General features: G+C 51.6%; 1 protein-coding gene and 1 long non-coding RNA gene across 6 annotated transcripts in view; both read right to left on the bottom strand.

The window, feature by feature from the left end:
- The window catches only part of ints6 (integrator complex subunit 6), an 89578-nt gene extending 86908 nt beyond the window's left edge, over positions 1-2670 (bottom strand). Inside the window, exons 1-2 of one of the 5 annotated variants that reach the window (XR_004413989.1) lie at positions 2057-2652; positions 1820-1897 (exon numbers count right to left, since the gene is read on the bottom strand). Coding sequence is in view for 4 of the 5 variants with exons in the window: in XM_033032801.1 (XP_032888692.1) it covers positions 1820-1897; positions 2057-2167 (189 nt within the window). In the remaining variant the exon portion in view is untranslated. Of the gene's footprint in view, positions 1-1819; positions 1898-2056 lie in introns of all 5 variants that reach the window. The other 4 variants (XM_033032801.1, XM_033032799.1, XM_033032796.1 and 1 more) reach the window with 4 other exon arrangements.
- A 1763-nt stretch (positions 2671-4433) lies between these two features.
- LOC116980506 lies at positions 4434-15302 on the bottom strand. Its single transcript, XR_004413988.1, has 2 exons — positions 14718-15302; positions 4434-4874 (listed from the first exon to the last, which is right to left on the bottom strand). It is a non-coding gene; the product is annotated as an uncharacterized LOC116980506 (long non-coding RNA).
- Positions 15303-15356: the final 54 nt, after the last annotated feature.

Raw genomic sequence — 15356 nt, 5'->3', positions numbered from 1 at the left:
ACCGGGACTCTATTCCTTGGAGCGCAGGGGGATGAGGGGTGATCTTATAGAGGTGTATAAAATCATGAAACTAATAGATCAGGTAGATGCACATAGTCTCTTGCCCAGAGTAGGTGAATAGGTTTAAGGTGAAGGGGAAAAGATTTAATAGGAATCTGAAGGGCACCTTTTTCACACAAAGGGTGGTGGTGGTATGGAACAAGCAGCCATAGGAGGTAGTTGAGGCAGGAATTATCCTAACATTTAAGAAACAGTTAGACAGGTACATAGATAGGACAGGTTTGGAGGTTTACAAGCCAAACGCGGGCAGATTGGACTAGTGTAGCTGGGACATGTTGGCCGGTGTGGGCAAGTTGGGCCGAAGGGCCTGTTTCCACACTAACACTCAACGACTTCTGCCGTTCAGACCCTGGAAAATTCTAAACTGAAGGGTCTCGACCAAAAACATCACCCATTCCTTCTCTCCAGAGATGCTCCCTGTCCCACTGAGTTACTCCTGCTTTTTGGGTCTATCTAAATTGAAAAGTTCCATCACTCAGACGCCGTTACCCAAAATTCTGGAAACCTGCCCGTAAGGGTCAGAATCTCTGTCTCCTTATCTAAGATGCTCCTCAACATGTATTCTTTTGATCAAGCTTTTAGTCTTGTGCGGTTCAGTGCCAGACTTTGTTTGACAACACTCCTGCGAGTTGCCTTGAGACATTCTGCTCCATTATATGATGCCAAGTTGTTGTTACCTAAAATTGGAAGAAGATATTTTAAACAAAAATAATTTAACAAGACTATCCTTAATTTTTCGAGAACAAATTTCAGCATTTAATTCAAGGTGCCTTGCCATTTTACAGGAGTATCTTATTTAAGGATCACTGTAATGCCATCCCCAATTGAACCGAATAGCAGTAATAGTAGCAAGCCATCTTGAACCACAACAGGACATATGGGGAAGGGAAGACAGACAAAAAAGGCTGGAGTAACTCAGCGGGTCAGTCAGCACCTCTGGAGAAAAAGCATAGGTGACGTTTTGCGTCGAGTCCCTTCTTCAGACCTGAAACATCACCTGTTCCTTTTCTCCAGAGATGCTTCCTGACCCGCTGAGTTAGTCCAACATTTTGTGTCCGTCTTCGGTTGAAACCAGCAGTTGCAGTTCCTCCCTACACATTCTGGGAAAGGGATATGGAAAGGAAGATCGTTCAGGATAAAGATCAAGAAATGAAAAAATTGTTAATAATTACACGTCTTTATAGCCTCTGACTTGGAGGAGAGCTTATCAGTAGGTGTGCCCACATGTACCTCTTTATGTAAGCAGTTGTGTGTTTTGAGGTGTGTCAAAATATCTTGGTTAAAACAGCTGAAATGTTTTATCGGGTGGCTTTCCCCTTTAAGAAACAAGTGTGGGCATTTGATTTGGATTGCCCTCCCCTTAAAGGAGCAAGTTTGCGTATGTGACAAAGACCGCCCTGCCCCTTTAAGGATCAAGTCTGCCACACATCCTTGTGAGAATGAATCACCAGGGAGCGGACCGACTTCACATTCAGTACAAAGCAGCGGACTTGTTTTGAAACTCCCCAAGTTAGCTTCCCTCCAGCACCCTCCCACCCAACTAGTTGTGTGAAACGAAGCGGCGTATCCGCCGTCCCCCGGCAGCTGTAGCCCAGCCTCAGAGGAAGAAGTCGGCCATGTTTGAGGTGCCATGGCGGAAAGGCAGCCACAAGCCTCCCCTCCCTTCTTACACAACTCAATCAATGCAAATCGACCAGTCTCTTCCTCCCCTCCCTCCCGCTGCTCTCCCCACAACGTTAGCGCCAGGGCACGGGTTTACCTTAATACCGTAGGGCGGCTCATCGAACGACACCAACATGTACCTGTCCCCGCGGCTGCCAGGGTCGCGGGCCCGCAGCTGTGTAGAGACGGGGAATAAGATGGAAGGGGAGAGAGAGGAGACAAGTTAGAGGATCAACCACCGGCGCCACTGCGGGGCCTGAGGCCTGTCCCCCAACCCGTTTTTCTTTCAATAATTAAAAACAAAACTCCCATTGCTTTTAATTCCTTTTTTTACCTTCATGAAGGTCTCAACCGCGCCTTTGGCTATGTCCAAGTAGGTGGTGCCCAGATGGGTGCGCTGGCTCATGGAGGCGGACGTGTCTATGAGGAAAAGTAAGATGGGCATGGTGGAGGGGGCAGTTAGGGGGTCAACCCCGGCGGGGTGGGGGAGCTGTGTGCTGTCACCAGAAACCCCCTGGATGGGCGGCTGGTGGGGGTAAATATGGGCGTGGGGGGTGCCCACACTCAGGGGAGGCGGGGTGAATGAGCCCCGATTCTCCGCTCAGCTGGACACCGACCGCTGACGTTTGAGGGGTCAGTGGAGGGAAGGGGCTGTGGGGGTCTCGGCTCTGTTGTGTCTGCCTTTTACCTTTACCCCCAAGCCCTCCTCCCTCCCCACCCCGTGCGGGCAGCTCCCACGCCCCACCACACACGCTATCTATCTATCCAGCCCCGGCTCTCCGCCTTGCCCTTCCGTGTGCCTGTCCCTCTCTTAAATGCCGCTCGGCACAACTTTGCTTCTCGTTTTGACTCCCCCTCCAATCCACCCACCGGACCCACGTGACTAGTCGCTGCCGCGGCCACCCATTGGTCACGGGCAGCCCCCCTTCGTTTGCATGTTTGCATATTCCGACGCGCTGCTCGCGCTGGGGGGGAGCCCGTGCCGGGGCGGCCGCGCGCATGTCCGAGCGGCGCAAGCGGGCAGAAACGCACACGTCAGCCGTCGCCAGTGCGCATGAGCAGCTATTTTCAAATCACCCAGCCTTCCAAAACGTCCCGAGTTCTGCGCGTGCGCACTGGCGACAGATGCCCAGACACTGGGCTCGGAGGTAGGGAGTGCTACGTCCCGGCTCCCGGCGATCTCTCCTTCTCTGCCATCCCTCGGTATCGTGGACGACTTGCTTCCACTACGTTTGTTTTGTGTGTCTGATTAAGCCGTTGTGGGAACTATGGGCACAGAGAGCGCAGCAGCTCAAACCCACAACCCAATCCCAGAGAATGAAGCCTCAGATCCACAGCCCAATCCCTGAGAATGAAGCAACTCGGCTCCACAGCCCAGTCCCTGCCAATGAAGCAACTCAGATCCACACCCAGGTCCCTGCGAATTAAGCAGCTCAGATCCACAGCCTAATCCCAGGGAATGAAGCAACTCAGATCAACAGCCCAATCCCGAGGAATGAAGCAGCTCTGATCTACACCCCAATCCACAACGTAATGTTAGGAAAGTGCAGCTCCTCTCTTCCACAGTCGTGTCCTGTCTTTGGGAGCGCAGCATAGGAATAAGAACTTTAGAAAACTGGAATGGGAATAATCTATTTGGTTCTTTAAACTAGCTCGACCATTTATCGCTCATGGTTAATCATTCAAATTCAGTAACCAGCTCCTATCTTCGCATATCAATTGATCTCTTCAGTCTTTAGAACTAAATTTGATTCCTTCTTCAGTATATTCAATTATTTGGCCTCAAATACGTTCAGTGGGAGAGAATCCCATGGGGTGAATACATTTCTCCTCATCTCGTTCCTATGTGCTTACCCTATGTCCGTGGCTTCTGTCCATCCATCATTTTATGCTCTTATTGGTTTTTTTTTGTTTATTATATTGTTTACATAGTACAATGTTCTGATATTCTGTTGTGCTGCTGCAAGTAAGAATTTCATTGTTTAGTCTGGAACATATGACAATAAAACACTTTTGACTTGATCCGACATCGGCCTGTCGATTTGGATCATGATTTTGTAAATTTCAATGAGATTCCACTCACTGCTAAACTCCAGTAAATATCAGTCTGTCATCCCAATTTTTCTTCATATACCAATCTTCACTGCATTTCTTCTAACCCAGACCATCATCTGAGAAGTCAACTAAAACCCCACATAGCACCTGCCAAGATCCTATTGGTTGTAGTGAGACATCCCTGCTCCTGCTTTCTCTCACAATGAAGGCCAATGTGCCATTTTTATTCGTAACCACCTGATGCTCCTGCATGCTTCATTCTATTCACTGGCATACCAGGCCACCCAAATGTCATTGCACCTCCCCCTTTCCTAAATCACCATTCAAATCTTCTTCTTCCTCGTGTCCGGCCATCTTCCATATCACGTCTTTCCGGTCGGTCAGTGACGGTTGACGGTCGGTGGTTGCAGAATTGGCTACTTCAGTCAGTCACTGCGGTACAGTTTCTGTCGTCAGCATTGCCTGGGATGCACCACGTGGAGGCTTCTGCTTGCATCCCACCATTCAGATAATAATCTTCCTTTCTGTTTTTGCCAAAAAAGGGATCTCATATTAATCCCCCGCCCACAAACACCTCCCCTCACAACTCCCCCCCCTCCCCACCCACACCCTCCCTCCCCACCCACACCCACACCCCCCCTCCACTCAAGATTATATAAGGGAAAATATGATTTATTCCGATTATTCAAATGTCATTTTTTCCATGAAGAATTTGAATTCTACAATAATTTGGATGTACTGTATATGCCCAGTAATAAGGGAAGGTAGAAAATCCATCCAATCATTTCAGACTCTAAGTCAAAAGGTCAAGCCTGATACCAGACGTTCCCACGAGAGGAAGCTCTGAGTTCTGGCTCTCAATTCTGAGTTGGCATTCAACAGGATAATCACAGCCAGTTGGCACGAGTTGCTTGCTTTATTACATGGATTGTGAGAGCCCATAAAACACTTGTTCTATAGGTCTGACCACCTTGACAGCTGCTATAAAGATAGATGTGGGCCATGACAGGAACATCATGATGCCAGCTGTCATCCTGTTAATTAAATGCGAAGCCTCCCACTCCTTCACACAGTTTGCAAGGGATGGGTGAGAAAATCTAAAAACAACAAGAATAGAAAAATTATTAGAAACGCCAACTTAAGTGTGAGGGTGAGTTTAATACAAATGTGGAGTTAATATTTCCCCTTAATGTTGACATTGCAAATGCTCATCTAAAGGTTTTATTCAACAAAGGCAACAGCAGGAAACAAACAAAAACATAGACAGAAAGAAGCTTGAGGAATGCAGCACGGTCTGGGGGTGTGGAGAGTGTGGGTAGCTGAGGCGTGGTGGGGTGAGTGAGGTCCCAAGGACACAACCACCTAGACCAACCAGCTAAGAGTCCGACTGGTATAACAGGTCAAATTGATTTACAGAATTCACATCATAACTCATCCTTTCTGGGATGTCAGTATTTCACCCCTCACATTGAATATCAGTGTCCCACCCCTCAGACTGAATATCAGTATCCCACCCATCACACTGGATTTCATTTTCCCACCCCTCAGACTGAATATCAGTGTCCTGCCCTCAGGGGATGTCAGTATCCAACCCCTCATATTGAATATCAGTATCCCACCCCTCACACCGGATGTCACTATCCCACCGCTCCCAGTATGTCAGCATCCCACTGGCTCTCCAACAGTCCAGCAGGTCTGATTTGGAGCCCCCTGAGGTAGTGCACATCAGTGACTTCCATGGCATTTTTCCCCAAGTGAAAAACAAGTAAAAACAAGCAGCCAGGTGTGCCAAAGCCATATCACAAGCCAAACAAGGCCGCTGGATGACGTGGGATGGCGTTGAGAGGAGAAAGATCACATGGAGAGAGCTGTGGACCATGGAGTCAAATAAGTAGAGCTTCATTATCAGAGCCACATATGACATCCTTCCCCTCTCCCACAAACCTAAATCTTTGGCTGGGAGAGGTTCCAGCAAACCTCAAGCACATCCTGGTCGGTTGTAAGAGCAGCCTAACACAAGGCAGATACACCTGGCGACACATCCAGGTGCTGAGCTGTTTGGCAGCTGAACTCGAGTGCAAGAGAGTTACCACCAACGCCATGTCTATCAATGCCCAGATAACATTCCCGCAAATACCATCCTTCATCCGGGAAGGAGAGAAACGGAGGACTAACCCCTCGCCTCTCAACTCATGCCCACTGAACGCAGCCAGGGACTGGGAAATGCGTGTTGACCTAGGCCAGAGGCTTTCGTTCCCAGTTGAAATCGCAGTTACAAACCTGCGACCAGACCTCGTTCTCTGGTCCAACTCCTGTCGGCGTGTTTTCATCATTGAGTTGACGGTCCCATGGAGGAGGCTGTGGACGAGGCTTATGAAAGGAAAAAGCTTCGATATTCAAACCTTGCAGCAGAGGCAGAGGAGAGAGGTTGGAGTGTAAGGGTGTGTCCAGTGGAGGTGGGGTGCAGGGGCTTTGTAGCCAGTTCCACCGCAAGACTCCTGAGGGAAGTAGGAGTCAAAGGGCAGGCACAAACGAGGGCAATAAAAGAACTTGCCAATGCCGCCGAACAGAGCAGTCACTAGCTGTGGCTGAAGAGGAAAGATGCTGTCTGGGCTGCCACGTGACCATCTAGAGGCTAACAATAAGACACATACCCAGGTCTGATTAACCTGCGGTGGGCCTGCCTCAACTGAGGGTGTATTGTGATAAAAGGCCGAAACACCCAGTGACATTGAGGTACACAACTGAAGATGTGTCTGATTGTTAACAAATTCACCAAGAAGACAGCATTGTCTTCTTGGACCTCACAGCTGCATATGATACTGTCTGGCTGCGTGGACTACACATGAAGCTTCTGGAAACCATCCCAGACAAGCACATGGTGAGCTTCATCATGGAGATGCTGAGCAACCGCAGCTTCAGGCTATACACCAGCAACGGGCAATGCAGCAGGGTGAGGAAACTTAAGAACGACGTCCCACAGGGTCGGTGCTGGCACCAATGCTGTTCAACATCTACATCCATGACCTGCCTGCAACCCAGTCAAAGAAGTATGGCTATGATGATGACCTGGCCATCCTACTCAGTGAGCCATCCTGGGAAGCAGCAGAAGAGGGTCTCTCGGAAGACATGAACATCCTGTCTTCATACCTGAGGAACTGGCGCCTCAAGCTCAGCATGGGTAAGACAACATCTTCAATGTTCCACCTCAACAACAGGGAAGCGACCCGCGAGATGAACGTCAAGGTGGATAACGCCCGGAAGTGGCGGCGCTGGGAACGGCTGCGGCTCGCCTGCAGTCCGTTTGTCTTTTACTTTTTTGTGTTGTTTTTTTTCGTTTTGTCTAGTTATGTTTTTGGTTTTTAGGTTGTGTTTATGTGGGGGGGGGGGGGGGGGGGGGGTGAAACGGGGCTTGCTGTCTCTCCCTTCGGGGGAATACGACCTTTTTGTCGTATCCCCCTTCTCTGCCTCCGTCTACGCTGAGGCCTAATGGCGGAGCTGGCGACCTCGGGACTCTGGAGGCAGCTGACAGGACTCGCCCTGAGCTCGCTCCCGTGATGGTGGCCCAGCCCGGGGCTGGAACTGCGCTCTCGTGAGAGCGGCCTGGCGAGGGGCTGAGAGACTCTCCCGTGAGGGGCTGTGGCGCGTCGGAATGGCCCAGCCCAAGGGAGAACGGCACTCCCGTCGGAGTGGCCCAGCCCAAGGGAGAACGGTACTCCCGTCGGAGTGGCCCAGCCCGAGGGAGAACGGCACTCCCGTCGGAGTGGCCCAGCCCGAGGGAGAAACGGTACTCCCGTCGGAGTGGCCCAGCCCGAGGGAGAACGGCACTCCCGTCGGAGTGGCCCAGCCCAAGGGAAAACAGTACTCACGTGAGGGCGATCCGGCTTGGGGCTGGAACGGTGCTCCGGTGGCTGGGACGGCGTTCTGGCGGCGGTGACCTGAGTCCGGGGTTCAGCCGTGGGCCAGCGGCTGCGTGTGCTGGACTGGAGGGCGGCAGCTTCGACCACCCCCGGGCCGCGGTGTTTGAACCGGCCCGTTTGCGGGGTTCGGTGAGCCGCGGGACTGTTGTGCCATCGCTCGGTGGGGAATCGCCTCAGCGCAGAGGGAGAAGAGGAGGGAAGAGACAGTAACCCTAAGATTTTTGCCTCCACCACAGTGAGGAGGTGCTTGGAGGATACACTGTGGTGGACGTTAATTTGTGTTTATTGTTGTTTATTATTGTATGATTGTATGTATGACTGCAGGCACGAAATTTCGTTCAGACCGTAAGGTCTGAATGACAATAAAGGTATTCAATTCAATTACGGTCCCAGCCTGTCCCCACGTACCTCGGTGTGAAGCTCGACAGAACGTTGTCATTCAAACATCACCAGGAAGGTGCTGTAAACAAGAGCCAGAGACAGTGTGTGATTTAAACACATCTTTAATGAGCACTTGAAACTCAAGTGGGGTGGAGTTATGTGTGATTGGTTCACATGCAGCACCAATCTACAGGTGCCAAGGCAAAGACAAGCGCCCGTGCCGCACTGATACGCCGCTGAGCCGTCACCACATGGGGAGCCATGACGAAGACACTGCGTATGTCCACAGTGGCCCTGGTGTTCTCAGCTGCGAGTACTGCGCCCCGGTCTGGTGCCGTAGCCCTCACGCCAAGAAGCTGGATGCTGCCCTCAACAGCGCCCTGCGGACTGTCTCCGGATGCCTACGAGCCACCCCAGTAAACCAACTGCCCGTCCTCGCTGGCATCACCCCAGCCAACATCAGACAAGAAGCAGCCACGCTGGCCCTCTCTCGAAAGGCACAGACCAGTGAATCCCACCTCCTCCATCAGATTGTCACAGAGACACCACGACGAGTGCACCTCAAGTCACGGCACCCCTTTGCCACACAAGCCCAAGAGCTGCTCTGGGTTTCTGCTCATCGCTATGTAATTACATCCACAACTTCCTCATCAGCACACCACAATCATTGTGACTAGGCAAAGACACTTCCTCCTCGATAACCATTAACAAGGGAGCATCTTGCAGATGTGTGTTCAGTCGCCTGCTCTACACTGTCCATACTGAAGATAGACACACAAAGCTGGAGTAACTCAGCGGATCACGCAGCATCTTAGGAGAAAAGGAATAGGTGATGTTTTGAGTCGAGACCCTTCTTCAGACTGAGAGTCAGGGGAGAGGGAAACAAGAGATAAAGGGAGGTTGCATGTAAGGTCATCGGGTCAAAGGGCACGACGCACAGAGCAGCTCCATCCATGTGGAGGACATGGCAGCCTCGATATACACTGTTAACACACGAAACGGGAAACTTTCTTACCTGTTAAAAAACGCCGAAATGATAATTTTTTTGCGCTGTAAATAATTGTGGGTGCTGTCATTGAAAGTGGGAAGGTATCAGGTTTAAACTGGTGTTATCTCATGGTGTAGCATCTTTTACAATCCGCGACTAATAGCCGCATTCATTGCCGTGTCCAGAGAGACAGCACCATCTCGATAAACCTTCGCTATATAAAGCAAACTCAAAGTCAGAGCAATTTGATTGCAATATTGTGGGGTTATTATTTTGGGTGACTGAGCGCTCAGAACCAAATGCTATAGTATCTTTGCTTTGAACCCGAGCACCAAGGTGTAAGCAGCCGAAGGAGCGCATCCCTCGGGACAGCCCCTACTCTCCCCCCCGGGGTCAGCGCTGTCAGGCCACGGCTGCCGTCCACCCTGTCTCCCCCTATGGGCCGCATTGTCAGGGGCTGTGGGTCGGCAGCAGCCACACACGGGGCCGGGTGAAGTGGAGCTGCGGCTCCGGGCAGCGTCAGCTGCAGCAGAGTTGGGGACCATGCTGCACCGACATCCCTCCCCCTCCCCCCCCCCCACCCCCGGACGTGGGGTTAGACGGCCCGTGGTCCGCGAGTGTGCAACCAGTCCGGATGCTGGGCCAAAAGAAGGGCCCGCTGTGCTGGCAGCCATAGTAAATGCTTACCTGCAGTTTATCGCGTGTACTCCAGTTCGCGTTGTGTGGCAACAGTACGGGTCACGAGTCATGACCTCGACTGCGTGCAACCTCACTTTAGAAGGTACATAGAACAAATGAATGAAAGATATGCAAAAAGCAACAATGATCAAGGAAAGGTGGAGCCACAATGGTCCGTCGTTGGCTGTGGGGAAGTGGACGAGTTATACAAACAGTGAAATTTCACAGGACTATAGTGGGTGGGGGAGGGACGGAGAGAGAGGGGATGCAAGGGTTACTTGAAGTTGGAGAAATCAATTATACCATTGGGCTGTAAGTTGCACAGTTCACCTCGTCTCTGTGGTCCGGCTTAGCGCAGATATACGGCGCCCGCCTACACCAGACAACCGCTTATCACCCGGAGGCGCACGGTTTGGTGATTAACCCTGCGAAGTGCCAGTTCGGCTTGCGCTCCATCTCCTTCTTAGGGTATCGGGTTATCCCTCATGGCGCCGAGCCACTGCCTGAGAGGGTCGACGCTATCCGCCAGTTCCCTAGGCCGCTCACTGTCAAGGGTTTACAGTTTATCGGGATGGTAAATTTCTACCACAGGTTCATGCCGTCAGCCGCCGCTGTCATGCGCTCACTATTCCAGTGCCTCGCGACTAAGCCGCAGGACCTGGTATGGTCGGACGAGGCCAACGCGGCGTTCGAAGATGCTAAAGCTGCGCTGGCTAATGCCACCATGCTGGTGCACCCGAGGGCGTCCGCTCCCGCTGCACTCACGGTCGACGCTTCGGATGTCGCCATGGGTGCAGTCCTGGAGCAGCGGGTCAGTAACCACTGGCAGCCACTGGCGTTTTTCAGCTGGCAGCTTCGTCCTCCAGAGTGTAAGTACAGCGCATTCGACAGGGAACTCCTCTTGCTCTACCTCGCGATCAGGCATTTCCGTTACTTCCTCGAGGGCCGAGCTTTCACAGCTTTCACGGACCACAAACCGTTTACGTTCACGTTGGGCAAATCTTCGACCTGTGGTCCGCCAGGCAGCAGCGGCACCTCGCCTACATTTCCGAGTTCACGTCTGACATTCGGCATGTAGCGGGGAAGCTTAACGTCGTGGCCGACGCGTTGTCTCGTCCAGCCATTCTGTCGGTTTCGGCTCTAGACCTGGGAGTCGACTACGCTGAGCTGGCAGAGGCCCAACGGGCTGATGCCAGCATGGCGGATTATCACACGGCTGAATCAGGCCTTGAGCTAGCTGAGGTGCCTTGCGGCACGGCTGGGGTCAAGGTCCTCTGTGATATCTCCACGGGTAGAGCTCGCCCGGTTATTCCAATCTGTTGGAGACGGCGCGTTTTTGACACAGTCCACAGTTTGGCCCACCCATCCATTTGTGCCACGTCCGCCCTGGTAGCGTCCAAATTCGTTTGGCACGGGCTGCGGAATCAGGTGGCCCCCTGGGTCCATTCTTGCATCCCGTGCCAGACCTCCAAGGTTCAGCGACATGTACGGCCGCCCGTGGATTTTGTGGTGCCTGATGGCAGGTTCCTGCATAATCATGTAGACCTTGTCGGTCCCTTACCATGTTCGCGTGGTGCCACGCACCTGCTTACTATAGGGGACAGGTTCAGATTCAGATTCAACTTTAATTGCCATTGTCAGTGTACAGTACAGAGACAACGAAATGCAGTTAGCATCTCCCTGGAGAGCGACATAGAATATAATTTCAATAAATAAATCTATTTACATGCATACAGTCATAGTGTTTTTCCTGTGGGAGGAGTGTCCGGGGGTGGGGGGGGGGTTGATTGGCAGTCACCGAAGTACAGTGTTGAGTAGTGTGACAGCCGCAGTGAAGAAGCTGTTCCTGGACCTGCTGGTCCGGCAACGGAGAGACCTGTAGCGCCTCGCGGATGGTAGGAGGGTAAACAGTCCATGGTTGGGGTGAGAGCAGTCATTGGCGATGCTGAGAGCCCTTCGCAGACAACGCTTGCTTTGGACAGACTCAATGGAGGGGAGCGAGGAACCGGTGATGCGATGGGCAATTTTCACCACCCTCTGCAGTGCTTTCCGGTTGGAGACAGAGCAGTTGCCATACCATACTGTGATACAGTTGGTAAGGATGCTCTCGATGGTGCAGCGGTAGAAGTTTACCAGAATCTGAGGAGACAGATGGACCTTCTTCAGTCTCCTCAGGAAGAAGAGACGCTGGTGAGCCTTCTTGACCAGAGTTGAGGTATTGTGGGTCTAAGAGAGGTCATCGGAGATGTTGACCCCCAGGAGCCTGAAGCTGGAAACACGTTCCACCTCCGTCCCGTTGATGTGGATGGGGGTGTGCGTGCCACCCCTAAACTTCCTGAAGTCTACAATGAGCTCCTTGGTCTTCTTGGAGTTAAGGGCCAGGTTGTTGTCAGCGCACCATGCTGCTAGGAGCTGGACCTCCTCCCTATAGGCCGACTCATCGTTGTTGCTGATGAGGCCAATCACCGTTGTATCATCTGCATACTTGATGATGGTGTTAGTACCATGTACAGGTGTGCAGTCGTAAGTGAAGAGGGAGTAGAGGAGGGGGCTCAGCACACAGCCCTGTGGAACGCCGGTGTTCAGGGTGAGGGTTGAAGAGGTGTGCTTGTCTAACCTAACAGACTGGGGTCTGTTGGTTAGAAAGTCCAGTATCCAGTTGCAGAGGGAGGGGTCGATGCCCAGGTTACCGAGTTTGGTGATCAGTTTAGAGAGTATAATGGTGTTGAATGCTGAGCTGTAATCGATGAACAGCATTCTTACGTTCACTAGGTGGCCCGAGGCTATCCCGTTATCGGATACCTCCGCGGAGGCTTGCGCTCAGGCTATTGTGTCGAACTGGATAGCTCATTTAGGGGTGCCGTTTGACATCACCACAGACCGTGGGGTACAGTTCACCTCGTCTCTGTGGTCCGGCTTAGCGCAGATATACGGCGCCCGCCTACACCAGACAACCGCTTATCAGCCGGAGGCGAATGGGTTAGTCGAGCAGTTCCATAGACACCTTAAGTCGGCGTTGAAGGCCCGGCTCACCAGCCCCGATTGGGTGGACCTGTTGCCCTGGGTCCTTCTGGGCATCTGAACCACGCCTCCATGCCTTCTGGGCATCAGACCTGGACGCCTACTCGGCCGAGTTCGTTTATGACTCGGCTTTGCGGGTACAAGGGGATTTCCTGCCCGCCACCAGTGGTCAGGAGGTTTCGGCTTCGGCGGTGCTAGCCGACCTTCGTGAGCAGGTGGGCGCGTTATTCCCCGTCCCCACCTCCAGGCACGGGTCGGCCTCGGTGCATGTTCTGGTGTCATTACAGAATTGTGCTTATGTTTTCCTTCGTAGGGACGTCCACCGCTCGCCCCTGCAGCAGGTTTATGAGGGGCCGTATAAGGTGCTGTGGACTGGGGTCGCCACATTCACGATGGACGTGGGCGGCCGGGAGCAGTTCGTCTCTGTTGGCCGCCTCAAGCCTGCGCACGTGGATGAGGACAGCCCTGTGGTCATAGCCACACCACGGCGTAGAGGTCGTCCGCCGGCCGTTCTGTTGTCTCCTGCCCCTGTTGTTCCCGGCCCTGTTTCGCCGGCCCCCATTGTTACGCCCGCCCCTTGTTCGCGTTTTTCGCGTCCCTCCGGTTCTGTTCTGCCGGTCCCTGTTGTTACGCCCGTCCCGTGTTTGAGGACTACGCGTTCAGGCCATACCATTCGGCTCCCGGTGCGTTTCCGTAGCTCGGTTTCTGGGTGGGGGGGGGTCATGTAGCGGCGCCTGCTGGTGCGCGTCAGCATCGAACCCTCGGTCGGAAGCCACGCGCACGTGACTCTGGGAGAGGTCGGGTTTTCGCGCGGTTTCTGGGCTCTACCCGTCAGACATTCAAGGACCACCGTTGTGGTCGGTTGTGTTGTATGACTCGTATAGTCGGAGAATTGCGATTGTGAATAAATCCTTTTCAAAACCACCGATTATCGTTTTGCATCCACTAAAATCTCATGGAATCCAGGTGCAGATTAGGCGGTGGGTGGTGCAGTACATAAATCACCCCCTAACACATTCTCACAGCATAGTGAAGAAGAGTCTCGACTCGAAACGTCACCTACTTCCTTTGCTCCATAGATGCTGCCTCACCCGCTGAGTTTCTCCAGCATTTTTGTCTACCTTCGATTTTCCAGCATCTGCCATTCCTTCTTAAACAACTCACAGTATAGGGGGGTTGCACGGAAGGTCACTGGGCCATAGGGCTCGACGCACGGAGCCGCTAAATCCAACTGGAAGACATCCGTCACTTCCGGTATATGTTATTAATGCTAGAAACGCGTACTTTCCTACCTGTTAAAAACCGCCAAAATGTTGAATTTTTGCGCTGAAAGAAATTGTGGGAGTCGGGGTAAGTGTGAGAGACATGTACCCAACTTTAGAATTCCAAACGTGAAGCGAAATGAAGGTATAGAGAAGCGAGAACTGAAGGGACTACAGCAGCTAAAGTGCTTGGTAAACATTGAAAATATTGGGAATTATCGCGTTTGCTCACCGCATTTAATCAAGTAAGGCATTATTTGTGTTTTTTCTTGATTCCTTTGGTATCTAAAAATTCTCAGAAGTGATAAATCTGGCTGTAAATTTTTCTTCAGATGCGTTTTCATTTTGTATGTAAAAACGCACGAGAACCATGGGCGATTTAAAAAAATTACAGCCAGATTTATCACTTCTGAAACTTTTTAGATGCCAAAGGAATCAAGAAAAAACACAAATAATGCCTTACTTGATGAAATGCAGTGAGCAAACGGCCAATGTTCGCCAAGCACTCTGGCTGTTGTCCCTTCAGCTCTTGTTTCTATCTACCGTCATTTCTCCTCACTTTTGGAATTCTGAAGTATGCTAAATGTCTCTCACGCTTATCCCGATTTCCATAATTATTTACAGGCAAAAATTGACAATTTCAGCGGGTTTAACGGGCCCGCTACGCTGGAAACAATGGTAAGTGCCTACCTGCAGTACATCGCGTGTAATCCATTTGGAGTAGCGTAGCAACAGTACGGGTCATGGGTCGTGAAACCTCCCTATAGTGGTGTGTCTTTGAGTGTTGTAGCCTCAGACCTGCAGGAACACAGGTTCAATTCCAACTGCTGTCACGAATTAATCTGCACTTTCTGTGATTGTGTAGGTTTCCAGTTCCCTCCCATATGCCAAAGACATGCTCAGAATTGGCTACACTAATTTATGTAGTGGTGTAGGTTAATGGCAAAAAAATAATCAAGCACGCTTAGCTTTTCCAAGTACCCTGGTACATGTGACAATAATATACCAGTACAAATAAGGGAAGGCATGGAACTTATGGAATTGTTCCCTTGCAAGCCTCATAAATCCAAGGGACAAATTGGCGCTTTCTGTGCCATTGCAGATAACGTTGTAATCATCAAAAATGTTTACATTTCCCCGTGCAGAGAATTGGAACGCTGCATTACTGTTGCCAACTCAAGTTTGTTGTCTTCTAACCAAAGATCATAGAATCTAGTATCTTTGCTTGTAAAGATTGATTGGATGAGCCTTTCCTTTCCTTTCCCGCCGACTACAGGTGGGTTCCTTCCGTTTCTGACGGAAACATTTCCTCGGCGCACAGGCCGGACT

Source organism: Amblyraja radiata, chromosome 14 (genome assembly GCF_010909765.2).
Source record: "Amblyraja radiata isolate CabotCenter1 chromosome 14, sAmbRad1.1.pri, whole genome shotgun sequence".
Classification (NCBI taxonomy): Eukaryota; Metazoa; Chordata; class Chondrichthyes; order Rajiformes; family Rajidae; genus Amblyraja; species Amblyraja radiata.
The sequence above is the reverse complement of the archived record's forward strand: the minus strand, read 5'-3'. Positions and strand labels throughout refer to the sequence as shown.